General features: G+C 40.0%; 1 protein-coding gene across 3 annotated transcripts in view; it reads left to right on the forward strand.

Moving 5' to 3' along the window:
* The window catches only part of LOC126426810 (uncharacterized), a 188,268-nt gene that overhangs the window by 27,739 nt on the left and 142,076 nt on the right, over nucleotides 1–18,453 (forward strand). For all 3 annotated transcript variants that reach the window (XM_050088811.1, XM_050088812.1, XM_050088813.1), the window contains exon 3: nucleotides 3,521–3,589. In XM_050088811.1, the coding sequence (XP_049944768.1) occupies nucleotides 3,521–3,589 (69 nt within the window). The remainder of the gene's footprint in view (nucleotides 1–3,520; nucleotides 3,590–18,453) is intronic.

Genomic DNA, 18,453 nt, shown 5'->3' on the forward strand with positions numbered 1-18,453 from the left:
TGGTGTGCAAGATACGAGACAGACAAACTGTCAGTTTAATAATTCAAGAAACTTCCTGGCAGATCAAAACTGTGTGCTGGCCAGGATTCTAACCAGAGATCTTTGCCATTCGTGGGCAAGTGCTGCACCAACTGAGCTACCCAAACATGACTCGTGACCCGTTCTCAGAGCTTTACTTCTGCCATTATATCTCCTGCCTTCCAAACTTCACAGAAGTTCTCCTTCAAAACCTGTGGCACTATCACTCCTGGAAGAAAGGGTATTGCAGAGACATGGTTCCTTCCTCAGGAAGTTACATAACAGCGCACACTCCACTGCAGATTGAAAATTTGTTCTGGTTAATAATTCATGATATTGTCACTAATAATTTACAGAAGAATGGAAAAATTGGTAAAAGCTGATCCCAGGGAAGATAAGTGTAGGTTGTGGAGAAATGTAGGAGTACGTGAGGAAAAAATGACCCTGCAACTTATATTAGAAGATTGGTTAAAGATAGGGAAACCTGGATTTAAAGCATTTGCAAATTCAGAGAATGCTTTTGACAAGTTGACTGGAATACACTCTTCGAAATTCTGAAGGTAACAGGGATAAGTTATACTGACCAAACAGGTATCTGCAACTATTACAAAAACTAGATGGCAGTCATAAAGAGTTGAACAACGTGAGAGGGAGGCAGTGGTCGGTAATAGAATGAGGCAGGATTGTAGCCTATCCCCGATGTGTTTCAGTATGTATGTAGAGCGTGCAGTAAAGGTAAACAAGGAGAAATTCTTAAAGGAAATTAAAGTTCAGGAAGAAGAAAGAAAACTTGAGGTTTACCAAAGACATTGTAATTTCATCAGAGTTGACAAGTGAGTTGGAGGAGCAGTTTTGTCGAATGTCTTCAACAGAGGCTGTAAGATGAACATCACTGAAGGTAAAACAAGGTCAGTGGAAGGTAGGCGAATCGTGATGTTGAGGGAGTTACATTAGGAAATGAAATAATGTGTTTTTCTGTCTGGACAACAAAATAGCTGACTATGGTCAGTGAGGGAGAATATAAAATGCAGATTGTTAGTAGCAAGAGAAGTGTTTTGAGAAAAGAGAAATTTGTTAACATCAAAATAAAAATATAAGTGTTTGGAAGCCCTTTCTGAGGGTATTTGTCTGGTGTGTAGACTGGTACCGAAATAAAACATGGTTGTTAAACAGTTCAGACAAGAAGCGAGTAGAAATGTTTAAAATGTGGTGCTGTTTAAGAATGCTGGAGGTCAGGTGGATAGATAGAATAACTAATCAAACTGGGGAGAAGAGAAATTTGTGGCTCAGTTTCACTAAAAGAAGGGTATGGTTAATAATACACACACTGAGCAATCATCAATTTGGTAATGGAAAGTAACTGGGGAGGGGGGGGGGGGGTAATTAGGAATTGGAGAGGATGACCAAGGTTTGACTACTGCAAGCAGGTTCTAATGGATGTAGGTTGCAGTATCGTGCATAGATGAGGAGGATTGCTCAGCACGGAGTAGCATGGATATTTGCATTAAACCAACCTTCGGACTGAAGACTACATCGACAACAACAACACACTTAATATTGAGGAAATTTAGAAGCCACACATTATAATAATGTCAGATTCTTCTTTTTATTTTTGTTTCACCTGACTTTGGATTTATTAAATCAATCCCTTTTTAATATTCCGCGTCTTTCTATTAGCAGCTCAGTATTGTTTCATTCTTTTGACCTTGCTTTCCTATTTTCTTCAGAGATGTGGATGTTTGTTTGGTTTTGACCTACTTCTCTCTCTCTCTCTCTCTCTCTCTCCCCTCTATCCCCTTTTCCTCCTCTCTCTTTTTTTTCAGTTTTATTTTTGAACATAATTCTTGTGATTTGGAGTTCTCATGAGTCCGTTTCCATTTCACTAGACCATTTTTTTCCTGAAGTAGTAGTCATAATTTTTTCAGTTGATCTATTTTGGTTCTTTCTGAAGATGTATCCATAAAAAATCAATAAATCAATTCTTTTTGTCCTAATTGTCTGAGAGTTTTTCGGTAGTTTGGTAAAAGGTTTCATTTTTGGTGTGGATTAGTTGTGAAATCTGGGGTCAAGAATTGTTTGTAATATCTTTGTTTCTTGTGTCTCCAGTCTTTCAAGTGGGCCACGGTTGGTGGTAGACAGTGTTTTGGCTGCATACAGTGCTTCTGGTTAGATTAATGCACTGTTAAAATGTCTCATTTTTGCATTCCATGAGAGGGACTTTTTGTTGTATGCGTTTTTTGTGAGATAGAAGGCCAGTTCAGCTTTACTTCTTCTAATTTTCATTGCCTTTTTCCTCGAGCTCAGTCCAGCTGATGCATTCTCCAAGGTGTTTGAGTTCGTTGATTATCTCTACTTTTGTTCTCCCACTTTATGTTTTGGTGGTTTTTTATGTTTGTCATTACAGTGGTCTTTTTGAAAGTTTTGAGACCTGTTTTTTGTACTTGTTTTTCTGTTTGAGAGTCTGTTTTTTGTCTTCATTGCAGTTCTCAGCTAGTAGGGCTATATATCTGCAAAGACAAGATAGTAGGCTTTGATGCCTTTTGTTTTGTGCTCCTAGGCAGATTCGACTATGGATCTCTGTGTTCCAGCCCTGACCACTTTTTCTTGGGAGCAGTTAACTAGCAGTGGGGGAGTCTATCTCCTTAGCTTACACCAGTTTTTATCTCAAAAGTGTTAGAGTGTTCTCCCATGAATGAATGTGTGGTGGTAAGGGTTTCTGTGATTGGATTTATATTTTTTGTTATCTGTTGTATTGTTGTTGTTGTTGTTGTTGTATTCTTTTAGTATAGAGATGAAGTCTCGGCCTGTTAAGTTGCGAGTTGCGTGATTTTAAAAAGTCAGTGGCTGTCATAACATATCATTTTACTCTTGATTTTTGGTAGACCATGAGATTTTTGAGGTTTAGGGCTTATTCTGGGCAGGCTCTTCCTTTCCTGAAGCCAACTTTTTGTACTTTTGTAACTTTTTGTTAATTGTCTAACTGGGAATTTGGTCTGTTTAGTAAGACTTTAGAGAATAGCTTGTATGTTATGTCTAGGTGTGAGATCCCTCCATAGTTCTGATATGCTTGGGCCACTTTCTTATGGAGTGGGTGGACGAGGGCCGTCTTCCATTCATCAGGGTTTTTCCATGTATTCATATTTCTTCAAAGATGTTGTGGTGAGTGTCCCCAAAGTTTAGCTTCATTTGGTCTTCTCTGAAACCTTATAGTTTTTGAGATTTGAAATGACTGCAATTCCTCAGTGGTGGGTGGTTCAGAGTTGGGGTTGGTTGTTGAGGTCTTCAAGACCATTTTTTGTGTGTTATTCATAGTTGAGATGGTTTCGTAAATATTCTGCCAATGTTTGCAATTATCTCTTTTGTTGGGACAATATTTGCACTTTTGTCTTCAGTTTCCAAGTTCAGTGGGCTGTATTTGGTTATTTTGTTTAAAAGTCTTATAAAAGTTCCTTGTGTTGTTTTCTATGAAGTTCAGTGACTAACATTTGTTTTCCACTTGCAGATAAATGACCAAGTAGATGAAGCAGCCATACTCTCACCGGTCCAGATATTCCTCAAAGAAGAGGAAGGTGTAAGTATTTCTGAAATACTGACTGTCAGTTATGCACTGAAGTAATGAGATAACTGTTAACTGTATTTCATGTACATTTTATGCTAAATGTGAAATAGACACAAATTCTGCTTCATAATGTGAAATTACATGTTAGGTGCTATTTTGTAGTGAATTATATCCAGATGTGAACTATTTTATGAGAGATAGTTTGAAATAGCTTTATTTCTGCATATACAAGTGCTATCCACAAAATACATAACGTTGTGGAATTAAAAATAAATAAAGTATTGGAATTTTTTTTAATTACATACAGATGAAAGCCACACTTAAATACTACTTTTCTACATAGTTGCCATTTAAATTAAGGCACTTATCGTAGCGATGGACGAGCTTGGAAATTCCCTCGTCGTAAAATTCGGCCGCCTGCGCCTTAAACCATGTGGTTACCTCTTCTTGAAGCTGTGCATCGTCATCAAAACGCTGCATAGCCAACCACTTCTTCATTGCTGGGAATAAGTGGAAGTCGCTCGGTGCCAGGTCGGGACTGTATGGCGGATGAGGAAACGACTCCCACTTAAAAGATTCGAGAACTTCACGAGTGGCATTTGCCGTGTGGGCCCGGGTGTTGTCGTGAATCGGCAAGATCTTTGAGCCCAACTTTCTCCTGCACTTGTTTTGTATTGCTCTTCTGAGGTTGTGCAGAGTTTGGCAATACCTTTGAGAGTTTATTGTAGTGCCTCTTTCCAGGAAATCCACAAAAATCACACCTTTTCTGTCCCAAAAGACAGTCGCCATCACCTTCCTTGCCGACGTTGTTTGCATGTATTTCTTGGGTTTTTGGGGGGAATTTGTGTGCCCCCACTGCATTGACTGCAATTTTGTCTCGCAGTTCACATGCTCAACCCATGTTTCGTCACCAGTAACGATGCGATCGAGTAATGAGTCGCCATCTTTCTCGTAAGCATCCAAAAACGTTAACGCTGCAGCCATTCGCTGATTTTTGTGAATCTCTGTCAATCTTGCACAAAACTTGTGGTAACCAAGCTTTTCGGTAATGATTTCATGCAACAAACTTCATGAAATTTGTGGAAAACTCATAGAGAGTTCTGTTATTGTGAAATTACGGCTTTCACGGACCGCGGCATCGACTTTTTCGACAAGTTCGGCAGTCACTATGCTGGGTCTTCCACTTCACTCTTCGTCGTGAACGTTAGTTCGGCCATTTTTAAATTTTATGACCCATTGACACACTCCACCTTCAGTGATTATGTTGTCCCCATACACTTCACAAAGCTGCCGATAGATTTCTATCGGTGTACATTTTTTTGCAGTCAGAAACCTTATTACAGCACGCACTTCACACTTCGCAGCATTTTCAATTAACGCTGACATTTCAAACTGTCACAGTAACTCAACGGAGTACAGCACGAACCTCTCACTAGCACGGCAAGATGCCGACTGAGCGCCGGAATGCCATGACACCAAGATGGCCGCGCTAGCCCCGCCCCTAATGGACACGAACGAAAACGTAATGTACTTTGTGGATAGCCCTCGTATATATACTAAGATGGTACTAAGATGGTTCGGACATGTCCGAAAGAACAGATACCATCTTAGTGTGTATATATATAGCCTATAGTGTCTGCACTCTGTGCTATAGCAATTGGAAAACAAGATTTGTAACGTTTTTCGGCTGTGCCGAAATTCTTTTCCTAATGTTAACATAGTGTTATGATATGTTCAGTTCTGTTTCTACGCTAACTGCCTTGTCTGTTCTGTCTGTAGCATTGTAAAGCATGAGTCAAACAGATACGAATGCCCACAAAAGATTGGAATTAATAGTTTTTAGATTTTGTTATCATCAGATTGGGTGGGGAAGATACGTAATTTCCAGAAACACCTTAAATTAGAGACGCATTCAGTTCACCGGCAGGAAAATGCCGCAACTTTTCAACATAACAATCATTTTGAATGCTTAAAAACGGTCAGATGAAAAAAGCAAAGGCTATTTTGGAAGAAAAAGGTGTTGGAAGTTTTTGCAAAAGCAAACATCAGGGTCACAAAGTTCCCAGTCAGCACCTTTCTGTAGCAGTCGGTTTCAAAGAACTAAGGCTCTGTTTGTTTTCCCTCATGTGACAATTTTTGAGATAGGTGCTTCTAATCATTAAAAGAAACATGAATCTCAACAAAAATAGATGTGAATTTTGCAAAAAATATATGAGAATTTTGCCAAAATAGATGCTACATTTTCCAGTCCCTGTGTAGTGTAATTCCAATACGGGGGGCTACATATGGATGTTTGGGCCTGGCCAAGAGTCGTGCACAGATAGCCAAAACAGTTAAGGTGACCGCTCGTGTAAAGCAGGAAACATAGGTTCCAGTTCCAGTATGGCACAAATTCTAATTGTCTTTATTCCATTATACAGCTAATGGTTGTCCATATTTGCAGCTGCAAGTATGTTTTGTGTATTCCATGTGGGCTGTAGTCGTCACAGTGCTTGTTCTTTTGGGCACGCGTGCGTGTTCGAAGGAACATAGCATCGTACTTTTAACAACACAGACACTGCAGTATCATATAATGTCTGCGTTTATACAGTGTCTGCATCATCACAATATAATGCTTTTCAAACTCGCATGCCTGGAAGCTGTGGATTAACATTGTGAAATAAATATACTTCTTGCATATTTGCATCAATGTCAGTAGTTTGTCACACATGAAAATTTGTGTCGGACCAAGACTCGAACTTCAATTTTCCACTCGTTACGAGCGCTCACCTTAACCGCTTCAGCTCTCCGAATGTTCCTCCGGGACTGATCCGGACTTCCATATATTGTGCAGTCACATCCTGTACACTTGCCAATTTGTGATCCTCGCACAGGGAGACAAATGGTATACTGTCACTTTAGCCCGTCATCGGCACATATTCGCAATATGTTAACTTTTTCACAACAGTATATTATTGTATATAAAGTAGTTGTCAGTTAGCTCCCACCGGCAATACACGAATAGAACCTGTCCTGGTTTTGCCGGCTCCAACCCTGTTGCCAATTCCACTGTGTGAATCGTTGTGCCTACTGGTAGCAAATGTATTTTAATGCAAAATTGTTGTCTAAATTAAGAAAAAATGTAACCTTGGCCGTAATGACCAGTAAGAGCACTACGGGGGTCTAGATCGTAGTCAACTTAGAGAATTTTTATGTGGTTTTTGTAGGAAATACAGACATCAAACTTAATACTTGTTAAGAGTTAAATGTTGACAAAATTGCAAAACGATGCCATCCTTGAGGATTACACACGAGGGTCTATAGACGACTTACGCTGCGGCTGTGGCGCGATCCCTGCCGAGGGATATTTGGTGATGACTAGAGACCGGATTATACGAATTTTTGTGCTGCATATGCATTTGCATATTTGGCTCCTTTTCACCGGTTGTTGCATATTTTAACTAAAAACTGGCGACGATGCATATTTTCACTCTATGTTTACAATATTTTAAAAATTGAGACAGGTGGTCTCTAGCTTGATCTACCGTATTTACTCGAATCTAAGCCGCACTTTTTTTCCAGTTTTTGTAATCCAAAAATACTCTGTGGCTTAGAATTGAGTGCAAAGCAAGCGGAAGTTCTTAAAAATGTTGGTAGGTGCAGCCACAACTAACTTCCGCCGTCGAATATATGTAGCGCTACACAGACGTGCTTTGTAGGCACAAAGATAAATAAATACTGGCACCAAAACCTCTGCGTCAGTAAATAAATTTTTTGAAAAAAAGTGGAAGACGAGCTTTTTTTCTCCGCCCACGATTTTCGACCACTCTATTTTTCATACATTATCCAACGAAGTAAATACAAATTCCATATTGTTCATCTTCGAATATAGCAGCACTTCAATGTACTACGAAAATACGACTGGCAAGACTGTTTGGGACGTTAGTCAATATGGCCAACTCTACATTCTGAATTTTCTCCTACCTGTGAGAAGAGATGGCTGCTAATAGGAGCTTTTATGAATTGTGAATCACATGCAGTATTCTCTTCACCGTCAGATTAATATGAATATAAACATTTTGCCATGTATTGTTTCGTGTTTGCTGCTATCTCATTTAAATCCAGCCTGCATAATAAACTACTAAACTATAGTGAGACAACAGCAAACGCGGAAGAATATACATATCGCGTCATGTTTATATTCGTATTATTCTTATGCCTAATAGTGATACAGTCAGAAATGAAGCACAGCAATTGACTAGAGTTTTAAATCTAAGATGACTCTAATTTCTGTGCAGAATGTAATGTACTAAAGAGGCGTCTGCAAAGATTTTCAAACGGAGAAAAATTTTCACGAAACTCTCGTTCAGAACATCTTCTATCATACACAGTCTATCATTTGGTTCTTGACCATTATCAAAGAAAGCAGCAGTGTGAGCAACAAGTAGCAGTCTCTTGCCATTGTTTCGCTGTAAGCGGCGGTAGCGTACACAAAAGCAAGCCATGCCACGAGCGGCGACAGGCCGTAAACACTCATTATCAGAATGCGACAAACAATTCATGACACAGTACAGTAATGCATTTTTAGCTTAGAGTGACGTAAACACCTATGACAAAGAGAACGGCACATATCAGATCAAAGAAAAATAAGCAATCGATTCAAACCAGATGAAGCACGTGAAAAAAGAAGGGTAAGGGTACCCCTATAAATACGGACGGAGAGACTGACGCATAGCAATGGCTACCTGGTGAAGCTTAACTGCTAAGCTCACGACTCGAACGAAACTACCGTAATAGCTGTATCGTCATTCATTCGACCTAAATTGTGACTCATATTACAATGGATGAACTTTGTTTCAATTTGGAGGTGCAGCCTAAAACTTTTCTCTCCCCTTGAATTTTGAGTCTCAAATTTCAGGTGCGGCTTAGATTCGGGAATTTTTTTTTTCCTTGATTTTGAGTCTCATTTTTCAGGTGCGGCTTAGATTCGAGTGTTGCTTAGATTCGAGTAAATATGGTAAAAACTGGTGATGATGCATATTTTCACTCTACGTTTACAGTATTTTAAAAATAGAGATGGGTGGTCTCTAGTTCGATCTAGTTTTTATGTCTCACAGATTGACCGCACCTAAAACCGCAAGTAATAGCTAACCGAAAGGCCACTGCCTAGTGAAATCATTACAGAATAGGAACAGGAAGAGGCATACAGAGTCAATGCTCCTGTGCCTGTGCCCTCGGTTAATTCCCCCCACTGTCCCACCGTATGCGTTCGCAACAAATGAATTAAATTACGCAAGCTTTTAGTCGCGCATACATTGTTTCAGTTTAGCTCTCTGCCTACTTGTACACAGTTGAACGTGTTAACGATGTGTAGTGTATAATGTGTTGTGCACCATACCACCCGAAAAAAAGAGATGTTGTTTCGTGGATAGCTGACCGTCCCGGAACATTTACATATGACAAAATTGTTTTATGTCGTCAAGTTTGCGAGAAAAATGTTTCGTGCAAAAAAAATTTTCAGTTAGATCAGCATGTCCAGACAAATCTTCGTATCGCAGGAATGCAGAAGAAAGTACGACAGCAAAAACTTCTGACGACAGCAAACTGCAGTAGCAGGAACTTGTCCGAAGGAACCAAAAAAGTTGATTTAACGTGGATCTGTGTGAAGCATTCATTGCAAGCAATATTCGGTTTCACAGATTTACAAACTCTATCTTCAAAGGCTTCCTGCACAAATATCGCTTAAATCAATATACCACACGAATCAACATTGCGTAAAAATCACATACCGACAATTTACGGAAATGTTCTGGAAGAAATATGCAATGAACTCGAGGAAAGCATTATCTGCATTTCAGTTGACGTAACTACACACACTTATGGCTGTTAGTGCAAATTTAATTTTTGATGCTGTAAAGGATGAGCCACCTCCTTCCTATTTAGTGGCCTACAAAGAACTTGAAAAAGTAAATCATCCTATGATCGCCAGATTTGTGGATGCGGGTATTAGAAAAATATTTCCAGAATCTTCTGCAGATGAAAGGGTGTTTGTGTTAATTTTAGATGCTGCTCCCGATATGATCAAAACAGGAAGAGCCCTCCCGAGTACGTTATTCCAATTTGATTCACGTGACGTGCTTAGCTTATTGAGTACGTCGCCGTGCTGAAGTAGTACATTCCATGTTTGTGAATGTAAATAAACTGAAGTCATTCACAAATAAAGTATTTCTAAAGGCTCCTGCTCGCATCAAGACCTACAAAGAAAAACTACCAAAGGTGCCTTTACCTCCCAAATCAGTCGCAACTCATTGGGGTATGTGGGTTGAAGCTGTGTTGTTTTACAGTGAAAATTTTAAGGCCATTAGAGGGTTAGTAAATGACTTCAGTAGTGCAGAGGCTTTGGAATTTGCCAGTGTAAGGAAGGTTTTAATGATTCCAATATTAAAAAACACACATTTCTGTGATTAGCATTCATTTTCCCATACACCTGCAAGTATTGAAAAGCTTGAAACTCAAGGTTTGGCATTGAATGAATCTATTCAGTTACTGAATAAAATTATTCTAGTGAACTGCTCATTGCCAGAGATATTTCCAAGAAAACTTAAAGAAAAGTTTGAAAACATTTTGAACAATAACCCAGGGTTTGAACCCTTGTGCCAAATTGATAGTTTTATTAATGGGACGGGTGAACTTTTACCAGGAGCAATAAGTGCCAACATAGCACCCAAATTCAAATACTGCCCAGTTACCACAGTTGATATAGAACACTCCTTTTCTGCTTATAAAAATGTTTTGAGTGATCAAAGACACAGTCTTACTACCAAACATTTGGAGCAGTACTTGGTTGTTTATGTTTACAGAAGTAGAAAAATGGAAAATAAATTATAAATGTGCTTTGGTCCATTAGTATTAATTAAAATTTAAAGCTATTCAAAAAATCATGATTGTATTTTGTTTTTTAAACAAAATATTACAGAGTTTTTGATCATGCCCCTCTGCTTGCAATATATCTCGAAGTTGGTCCTGTACATATCGATTGTTTCGATGCGACTCACTCACATTGCACCCTCTTGTTACCGACAACAATAGTAAAGAATGAACAATTCTTGAAACACGGTATGCATCCCATTTTGCAAAGTTTTAGAAAATAATCCCAGAAAGGCCCCCCTTCCTTATCTCTACCAGAATGTATTCCAGGTGTGAATTTGAGATATAATGTACGCAGTAACTACCATGTTTTTTTATTATTTGGACTTGCATATTTCGACACTTTTCATGCATTTTTTAAGCATTTTGCATGCATATTTTAAGGTTTTTATGATGCATATAATTTGGTCTCTAGTGATTACAAAGACACAAGAATAGCATTTTAGTGCAGTTTTGAAAAGGTTGTAAGCTTTCATCAACCTGAAGGTGGGTTTGAACAGCACAGTCCTACTCAAGGCCATATACCATTGCCCTCCTCTGACCTTTTAACTCGTTCATCTATTTGCTTATAGGACTACCTACAGTTTAATGTCAACTCCAAACTGTGATGGAACTTGCCATTTTTCACAATAACAGATCTATTAGGAGGTGAAAGAAGTGATAAATGATAAATAAAAACCTGTAGCGACCTCAGCTCTTGCACCACTTCCCACCTATCTGTCAGCAATGTGGCGAACGACCGACAGTGGAAAGACGGTGTACTCCAGCAGTCAGTACCCCTTTACCTGCCGTGACGTGAGCATCAGTGTGTGTGCGGTTAATGGATGTGCATTACGTAAAATAGCAAGCGGGACTACGATATTACATGTGGTATCAGTTGCTTATATTGTTGCTGTGCTGACTAATAAAACATCATTATCTCGAAGTGTAGTGTAATGTTTGAGTACCGTATTTACTCGAATCTAAGCCACACTTTTTTTCCAGTTTTGCGGCTTAGAATCGAGTGCAATGTAAACGGAAGTTCTGAAAAATGTTGGTAGGTGCCGCCACAACTAACTTCTGCCTTCGAATATAAGTACCGCTATACAGGGATGCTTTGCAGGCACAAAGATAAATACTGGCACCAAAACCTCTGTGTCAGCAAATAAATTAAAAGAAAAGGTAGAAGAATGTAAACATTATGCCGTGTATTCTTTCGTGTTTGCTGCTATCTCATTTAAATCCTGTCTGCCTAATAAACTACAAAACTAGAGTGAGACACAGCAAACGCGGAAGAATATACATATCATATCATGTTGATATTCGTATTATTCTTATGCTGAATAGTGATACAGAATGAAGCACGGCAACTGACTAGATTTTTAAATCTAAGATGACTCTAATTTCTGTGCGGAATGTAATGTACTAAAAAGGCGCCTACAAAGATTTTCAAATGGAGAAAAATGTTCGCTAAACTCTAATTCAGAACATCTTCTATCATATGCAGTCTATTATTTGATTCTTGTTGATCATTATCAAAGAAAGCAGCAGTGTAACTAACAACAAATAACAGTCTCTTGCTTTTGTTTCGCTTATGAGAACATTCCTCTCTTTTTTTATTGTAAGCAGCTGTAGCGCACACAAAAGAGAGCCATGCCGCTAGCGGCTACAGGTCTTAAACACTCATTATCAGGATGCGACAAACAATGCATGACACAGTACAGTAATGCATTTTCAGCCTAGAGTGACGTAAACACCTATAACAGAGAGAACGGCACTTATCAGATCAAAGCAAAATGAGCAATCGATTCAAACCAGATGAAGCACAAGAAAAAGGAAGGGTACCCGTATAAATACGGTCAGAGCGCTGGCTACTTGATAAATCTTAACTGTTAAGCTTACGACTCGAACCAAACTACTGTAGCTGTATCTTCATCCTTTCGACCTAAATTGTGTCTCATGTTACAATGGGACAACTTTGTTTTGATTTGGAGGTGCGGTCTAAAACGTTTCTCTCCCCTTGAATTTCGAGTCTAAAATTTCAGATGCGGCTTAGATTCGGGAACATTTTTTTTTTCCTTGATTTCGAGTCTCATTTTTCAGGTGCGGCTTAGATTCGAGTAAATATGGCAGCTGCAAAGGTGTCTCTCATACTGGCATGCTCCCAGCTATATAATGTATTTACTTGAGTGTAAGACACCCCTGAATATAAAATGGCCCCCATTTTTTCTTTTTTTTTAAGAAAAAGAAAGAAGCTCTTCGATAAAAATTTATTTTTAACAGTGTCTGATTAATTAAAATTACAAACTGTTTTATTGACATAAAGTATGTGCCAAAAAGATAACCTTATAACTATTCAAAACTTTTGTCATTTATTGATTGTCTAAATTTTGGTAACAATTGGAGAAATAAAATAAAAAAAAAAGAAATGGTTTACATTAATTTTTAGACTGTTTTCTTTTCCACCTTTTATGCTTACAAACCCTGTAGTGTGTGCTACCACTATTTTGAGTCATTACCATCATCATCCTAACAGCACAGCCATGAAATTTATACCTTCATTGTCACAAACATATGGCTGTTTCTTCAGAATACATGGCTATGTCTGAGGTTGTTGCTATAGTGGAATTTGAGAACACAGCTGCTTTTTTCTGAATACATATCAGATGTCACCTCTATCCTGACATGATGATGTTACAATGTCTCTTGCTTCCAAACATGTCAAATCCCCCCCCCCTCCCCCCACTCTGTGTAGAACCAGCTGATATACCCTCCTTTTATTCTTGTCATATGTCATGGAGAGTGTTGACAACATTGCAGCAAGAAACACGTAAATACACAACTTGGCTATATCTAGACTTTTACTGTCTCACGCAGAAATTAATACTATTGAATACCATTGTTGAGTATTTTTCCAATTTTGAAGTCAGTTCAATTCTGACTGCAAATGCTTTTAGGCAAACTCCAGTTTAAACACAGTAGATGTTCATACCCTGAAGAGCCAAAGAAACTGGTATAGGGATGCATATTAAACAAATACAGACATTTGTAAACAGACAGAGTACGGCGCTGCAGTTGGCATTGCCCTTACAAGACAACAAATGTCTGTCGCAGTTGTGAGATCAGTTACTGCTGCTACAATGGCAGGTTATCGAGATTTAAATGAGTTTGAACGTGGTGTTATAGTTGGCACATGAGTGATGGGACACAGCATCTCTGAGGTAGCGATGCAGTGTGGATTTTCCTGCACGATCATTTCACGAGTGTACCGTGAATAACAGAATCTGGTAAAACATCAAATCTCTGACATCGCAATAGCCTAAAAAGACCCCACAAGAACAGGACCAGCAACAACTGAAGAGAATCATTCAGTATGACAGAAGTGCTACCTTTCCACAAATTGCTGCAGATTTCAATGCTGGGCCATCAACAAATGCCAGCGTGTGAACCATTCAATGAAACATTATTGATATGAGCTTTCGGAGCCAAAGGCCCACTCGTGTACCCTTGATGACTGCATGACACAAAACTTTATGCCTTGCTTGGAGCCGTCAACACCAACATTGGACTTTTGATGACTGGAAACATGTTGCCTGGTCGGATGAGTCTCGTTTCAAATTGTATTAAGCGAATGGGCAACCTTATGAATCCACGGACCGTGCATGTTGGCAGGAGACTGTTTAAGCTCATGGAGGCTCTGTAATGGTGTGGGGCATGTGCAGTTGGAGTGATACAGAACCCCTGTTAAGTCGAGATACGACTGTGACAGGTGACACATATGTAAGTATCCTGTCTGAGCACCTGCATTCATTCATGTCCATTGTGGATACCAACAGACTGGACAATTCCAGTGGATCAATAGGAGGTAATTCCAGCAGGATAATGCGACATCCAACATGCCTAGAATTGCTACAGAGTGGCTCCAGAAACACTCTTATGAGTTTAAACACTTCTGCCAGCCACCCCAAGCATGATCATTATTGAGCATATCTGGGACACCTTGCAACATGCTATTCAGAAGAGCTCCACCCCTTCGTACTCTTTCGGATATATGGACAGCCCTGCAGGATTCATGGTATCAGTTCCCTCCAGTACTACTTCAGACATTAGTCGAGTCCATGCCGTGTTGTGTTGCGACCCTTCTGTGTGCTCGCAGGGGCCTTACACAATATTTGGCCGGTGTACCAGTTTCTTTGGCTACCCGCCAGGGTAGCCTAGAGCGCTAACACGCTGCTTCTTGAGCTCGGGTGGGCACACCGGCCCCGAATCAAATCTGCCCAGCAGATTAACAACAAGGGCCGATGTGCCGGCCAGCCTGGATGTGGTTTTTAGGCGGTTTTTCACATTCCGCTAGGTGAATACCGGGCTGGTCCCCATGTTCCGCCTCAGTTACACGGTGCGCAGGCATCTGAACAAATTCGCACTATTCCATGGATTACACTCGGCGCAGACAGTCGGGGTACACTAATTCCGTCCCGGGGGGTACGGGGTGGCGGCAGGAAGGGCATCTGGTCACCCCTTAACCATTAACATGCCAAATCCGATTAACGATGGCAGACCCTGCATAACTGCGGGACAAGGCTCAAGCGATAGATAGATAGATAGATAGATAGATCAGTTTCTTTGGCTCTTCATTGTAGAAAGCCAAAGTATGTGGTATACATTCCCACGTCTAACAACACGATGAAATTTGCTGCAGGCTCATTGCTTTCCTCAGTGCAATCATCGTAGCTCACAGCCAAGCTGGTGTCACTGTTCTCCTTCGAAGCCTTCAGTAGTGCTAAGCTTGAGCGACTGTCAAAAACAGACTGCAGTATCTGCTAGTGTGCAGGTCATATGTAACAACACCAACTAATACATAAATAAAACATTGCAATTAAGATTCCATCCCACTCTCGAACTATTGCTCATCCCATGATCTACTGACATCCGTCACTGCTATCTCCACAACAGGTCTTGCCACTGTAATTTATTTTTGCTATAACAATTACAGTCTGTTTAATATGATGTACTTTCTTTCTTAACCATGTCGTTCTAGATTAATTTTACTCCTTGTTTCAACTGAATTTCACCATCATGTTCTACAGCTGATTAAAACCTGGTAATGTTTTTACACAGTATTGTAAAACATGAACAGTGGCCAAATTTATCATTTGCAACCTACGTAGTAAATCATTACAGTCTCTCATTACCAAATAAGATTTTGGTCTGGGTTCTGGATCAACTTGATTTTGGTCTGGGTTCTGAATCAACTTATGTTCTTTGAAGGACAAAAGTTTCTGTATTTGAATGTTACCTTTACTTAAAAAAATGACATTAATTTTTGTATACAGTACTTATACATGTATGAGAACATTTATTGCAAACCTGTTAAAATACAACAAAAGTTTGTAAGTTGATAGACTTTAATTCTATTTCCTCCTGTGCTTCACAAAACTGTCAAATGCTAATCAGTGCAATAGAATGTTGTGGCTAGTTCATAATTTCTTGCTTATCTCTTACACTTGCGCAGTGTTAGTCAGTGTCATGTGATAGTTCGAGTAACGTCGATGCTGTATCGAGCGCTTCGGTGTATCGGGAAGTCTTGAGCCTTTGGAATGTATCCTTTGCCAAGCCCTGCCCTTGACAATTATTTAAAATAAATCTGCTTATTACCTCAGTAACCAAAGCTTCATCTTTGTGATGACAGCTGTAAATGCAATAGGTGGGTAAATCAGTTATTATCCGCAAAGTAGTTATAAAATTTTATTGTAATCAAATACTAAACTTACAAGAACATCATTTTTTGACATAGTCTCCATGGGTTTTAATCCACTTGGTCCATTGTTGTACAAGCTTCCAGATACCCTCATAAAAGAAGGTTCTCGGTTGAGCTGCGAGCCAGGAATGCACCGCTTCTTTCACTGCTTTGTCCGAAGCAAATCGATGGCCCCTTAATGCCTGTTTGAGTGGACCAAACAAGTCATAGTCAGAAGGGGAAAGATCAGGACTATATTGAGTGTGATCCAGTACTTCACATTTCTGGTGGTAAACATCTCACTGTAATGTACACTGTTTATTGTTGTGCCCCTTTCCCCATAATGTTCCAGTATTGGACCTTGTGCATCCCGAAAAACTGTAAGCATCAGTTTTTCTGCCGACGATTGGGTCTTGAACTTTTTCTTGCACAGCGAATTTGGATGGTTCCATTCCACACTTTGCCGTTTACTCTCTAGCTCGTAATGATGGATACACGTTTTGCCATCAGTAATGATCCTGTTTAAGAAGTTGTCCCCTTTGTTACCATAGCGATCCAAATGTTTTTAGTAAATGTTCAAGCACATTTGTTTATGCAGTTGTGTGTGTTGTTTTGGGACCCATCTTCCTCAAACTTTATGAAACCCAAGTCTGTTGTGGATGATTTCATATACAGAACCGTGACTAATTTGCAGACGATGTGCCACTTTGTCAATAGTTAATTGTCTGTCTGAGAGAATCATTTCACGTGAATGGTCAGTTGTTTCTTCGTTTGTGGCGGTAACGGTCATCCGGCTCTTTCATAGTGCGTAACACTTGTGCGACCATTTTGTAATTTTTCAATATATTCGGTAGACACTCCATTGCGGCAAAACACTGTTCCCGTACCATACCAAAAATCTTCGATGAGTTGTGGCCCTTGATACGCCTTCCGACCACAAGAAACTGTTCACTGAATGTTGTTCTTTTTTGGTGCAAATAGACAGCAGAGCAGCCACGATTAACAGCACTGCAGCGATAATGAAACTAACCTAGCAGGTTGAAAATTGCAAAGATATAACAACAAATAAACAAAGCATGTGTCATCTACTTAAAACAGCATTACTACCAAAATAAACAAAAATATAAGTAAAGTGTTGATAATAATTGACTTAACCTTGTACAACCCCTGTGCACATTACTAAACAATGTGAAAATGTTGGCACCACCACAGTAGTTTAATCTGCCAATGTAAGACCCTGTAGTTTTTGAATGACAAATTTGGGATAAAGCCTCTTATAATTATGTTAATACTCCAGATGATGCAGGGTTTTCAGTATGCTATCTGCTGATACATATTTCACCACGAGTGATCTGAAGATGATTGTTTACTCGACTAAAATTAGTCATCACATTTTAATGTTTTATACTGTACAAGATCTAGACAATAATATAGTTTTTACTGACTTGAGCTATTAATGCATGCTGGGTCGAAACAGAAGCACAGTTCCCTCCCGTAATATGTTTCTGTTGTGGCTGGATGATGGTGGGTCGGGTGGTGTCGCTAAACGACTGCCGCGTCTGGGAGTGTGGTGGCTCATCAGTTTGCATGTGGGCCGCACTGTTTTGGAAGACTTCAGTGTTGAGGGCTGCAATGTGGCAGAAGCTCTGTGTCTAGTGGTAGCCTGCATTGAGGTAGGCTGGCTTGCACCAGGACGAGGACAGTGCTGTGTCTCCCCCTTTAATGTGCACGGTGAGTGTGCTAGTGTTTTGTCCCGTGAATGCGTTTTGGCCTCGGAAGGGTGGTTCTAGTGCTTTACGCAGTGGACCGTATCGGAGGAAAATGTGCTACGTCATTACCAGCTCTGTGAGAATGAAGCTAGCCTGTTTTCAGTGCCGTGTTGTTCCACTCGATCGCACGGCCTCCATTAGGTTTTGGAGATCTGTGAGGAGAGTAGAGTGGAGGGGTTCAGGTTGTTTGAAAAACTCTCCTGATAAATGCAGAGTTTGCTACATGGCATCTCCACTGGGGAGGCCTGCAGGTTGTCTTATAGAGACTGTGCAAGTCCCAATAGCAGTACCGGGAGGGCATAATCCGTGAATCCACTGTGTCTTTGAGGAAAGGTGTAGGTGCTCCACAGTGCCATTTACAGCTGCGTGACAGGGCGGAGCTCTCGTCAGGTGTATCTTGTACGAGTGGGCTATTCCACGAAAGATATCTGCCTCCCACTACCTATCCTGGTAGGAGGCAGCCGGAACGTGAAATCCGACCACCG

This window comes from Schistocerca serialis, chromosome 11 (genome assembly GCF_023864345.2).
Source record: "Schistocerca serialis cubense isolate TAMUIC-IGC-003099 chromosome 11, iqSchSeri2.2, whole genome shotgun sequence".
In the NCBI taxonomy this organism is placed as follows: domain Eukaryota; kingdom Metazoa; phylum Arthropoda; class Insecta; order Orthoptera; family Acrididae; genus Schistocerca; species Schistocerca serialis.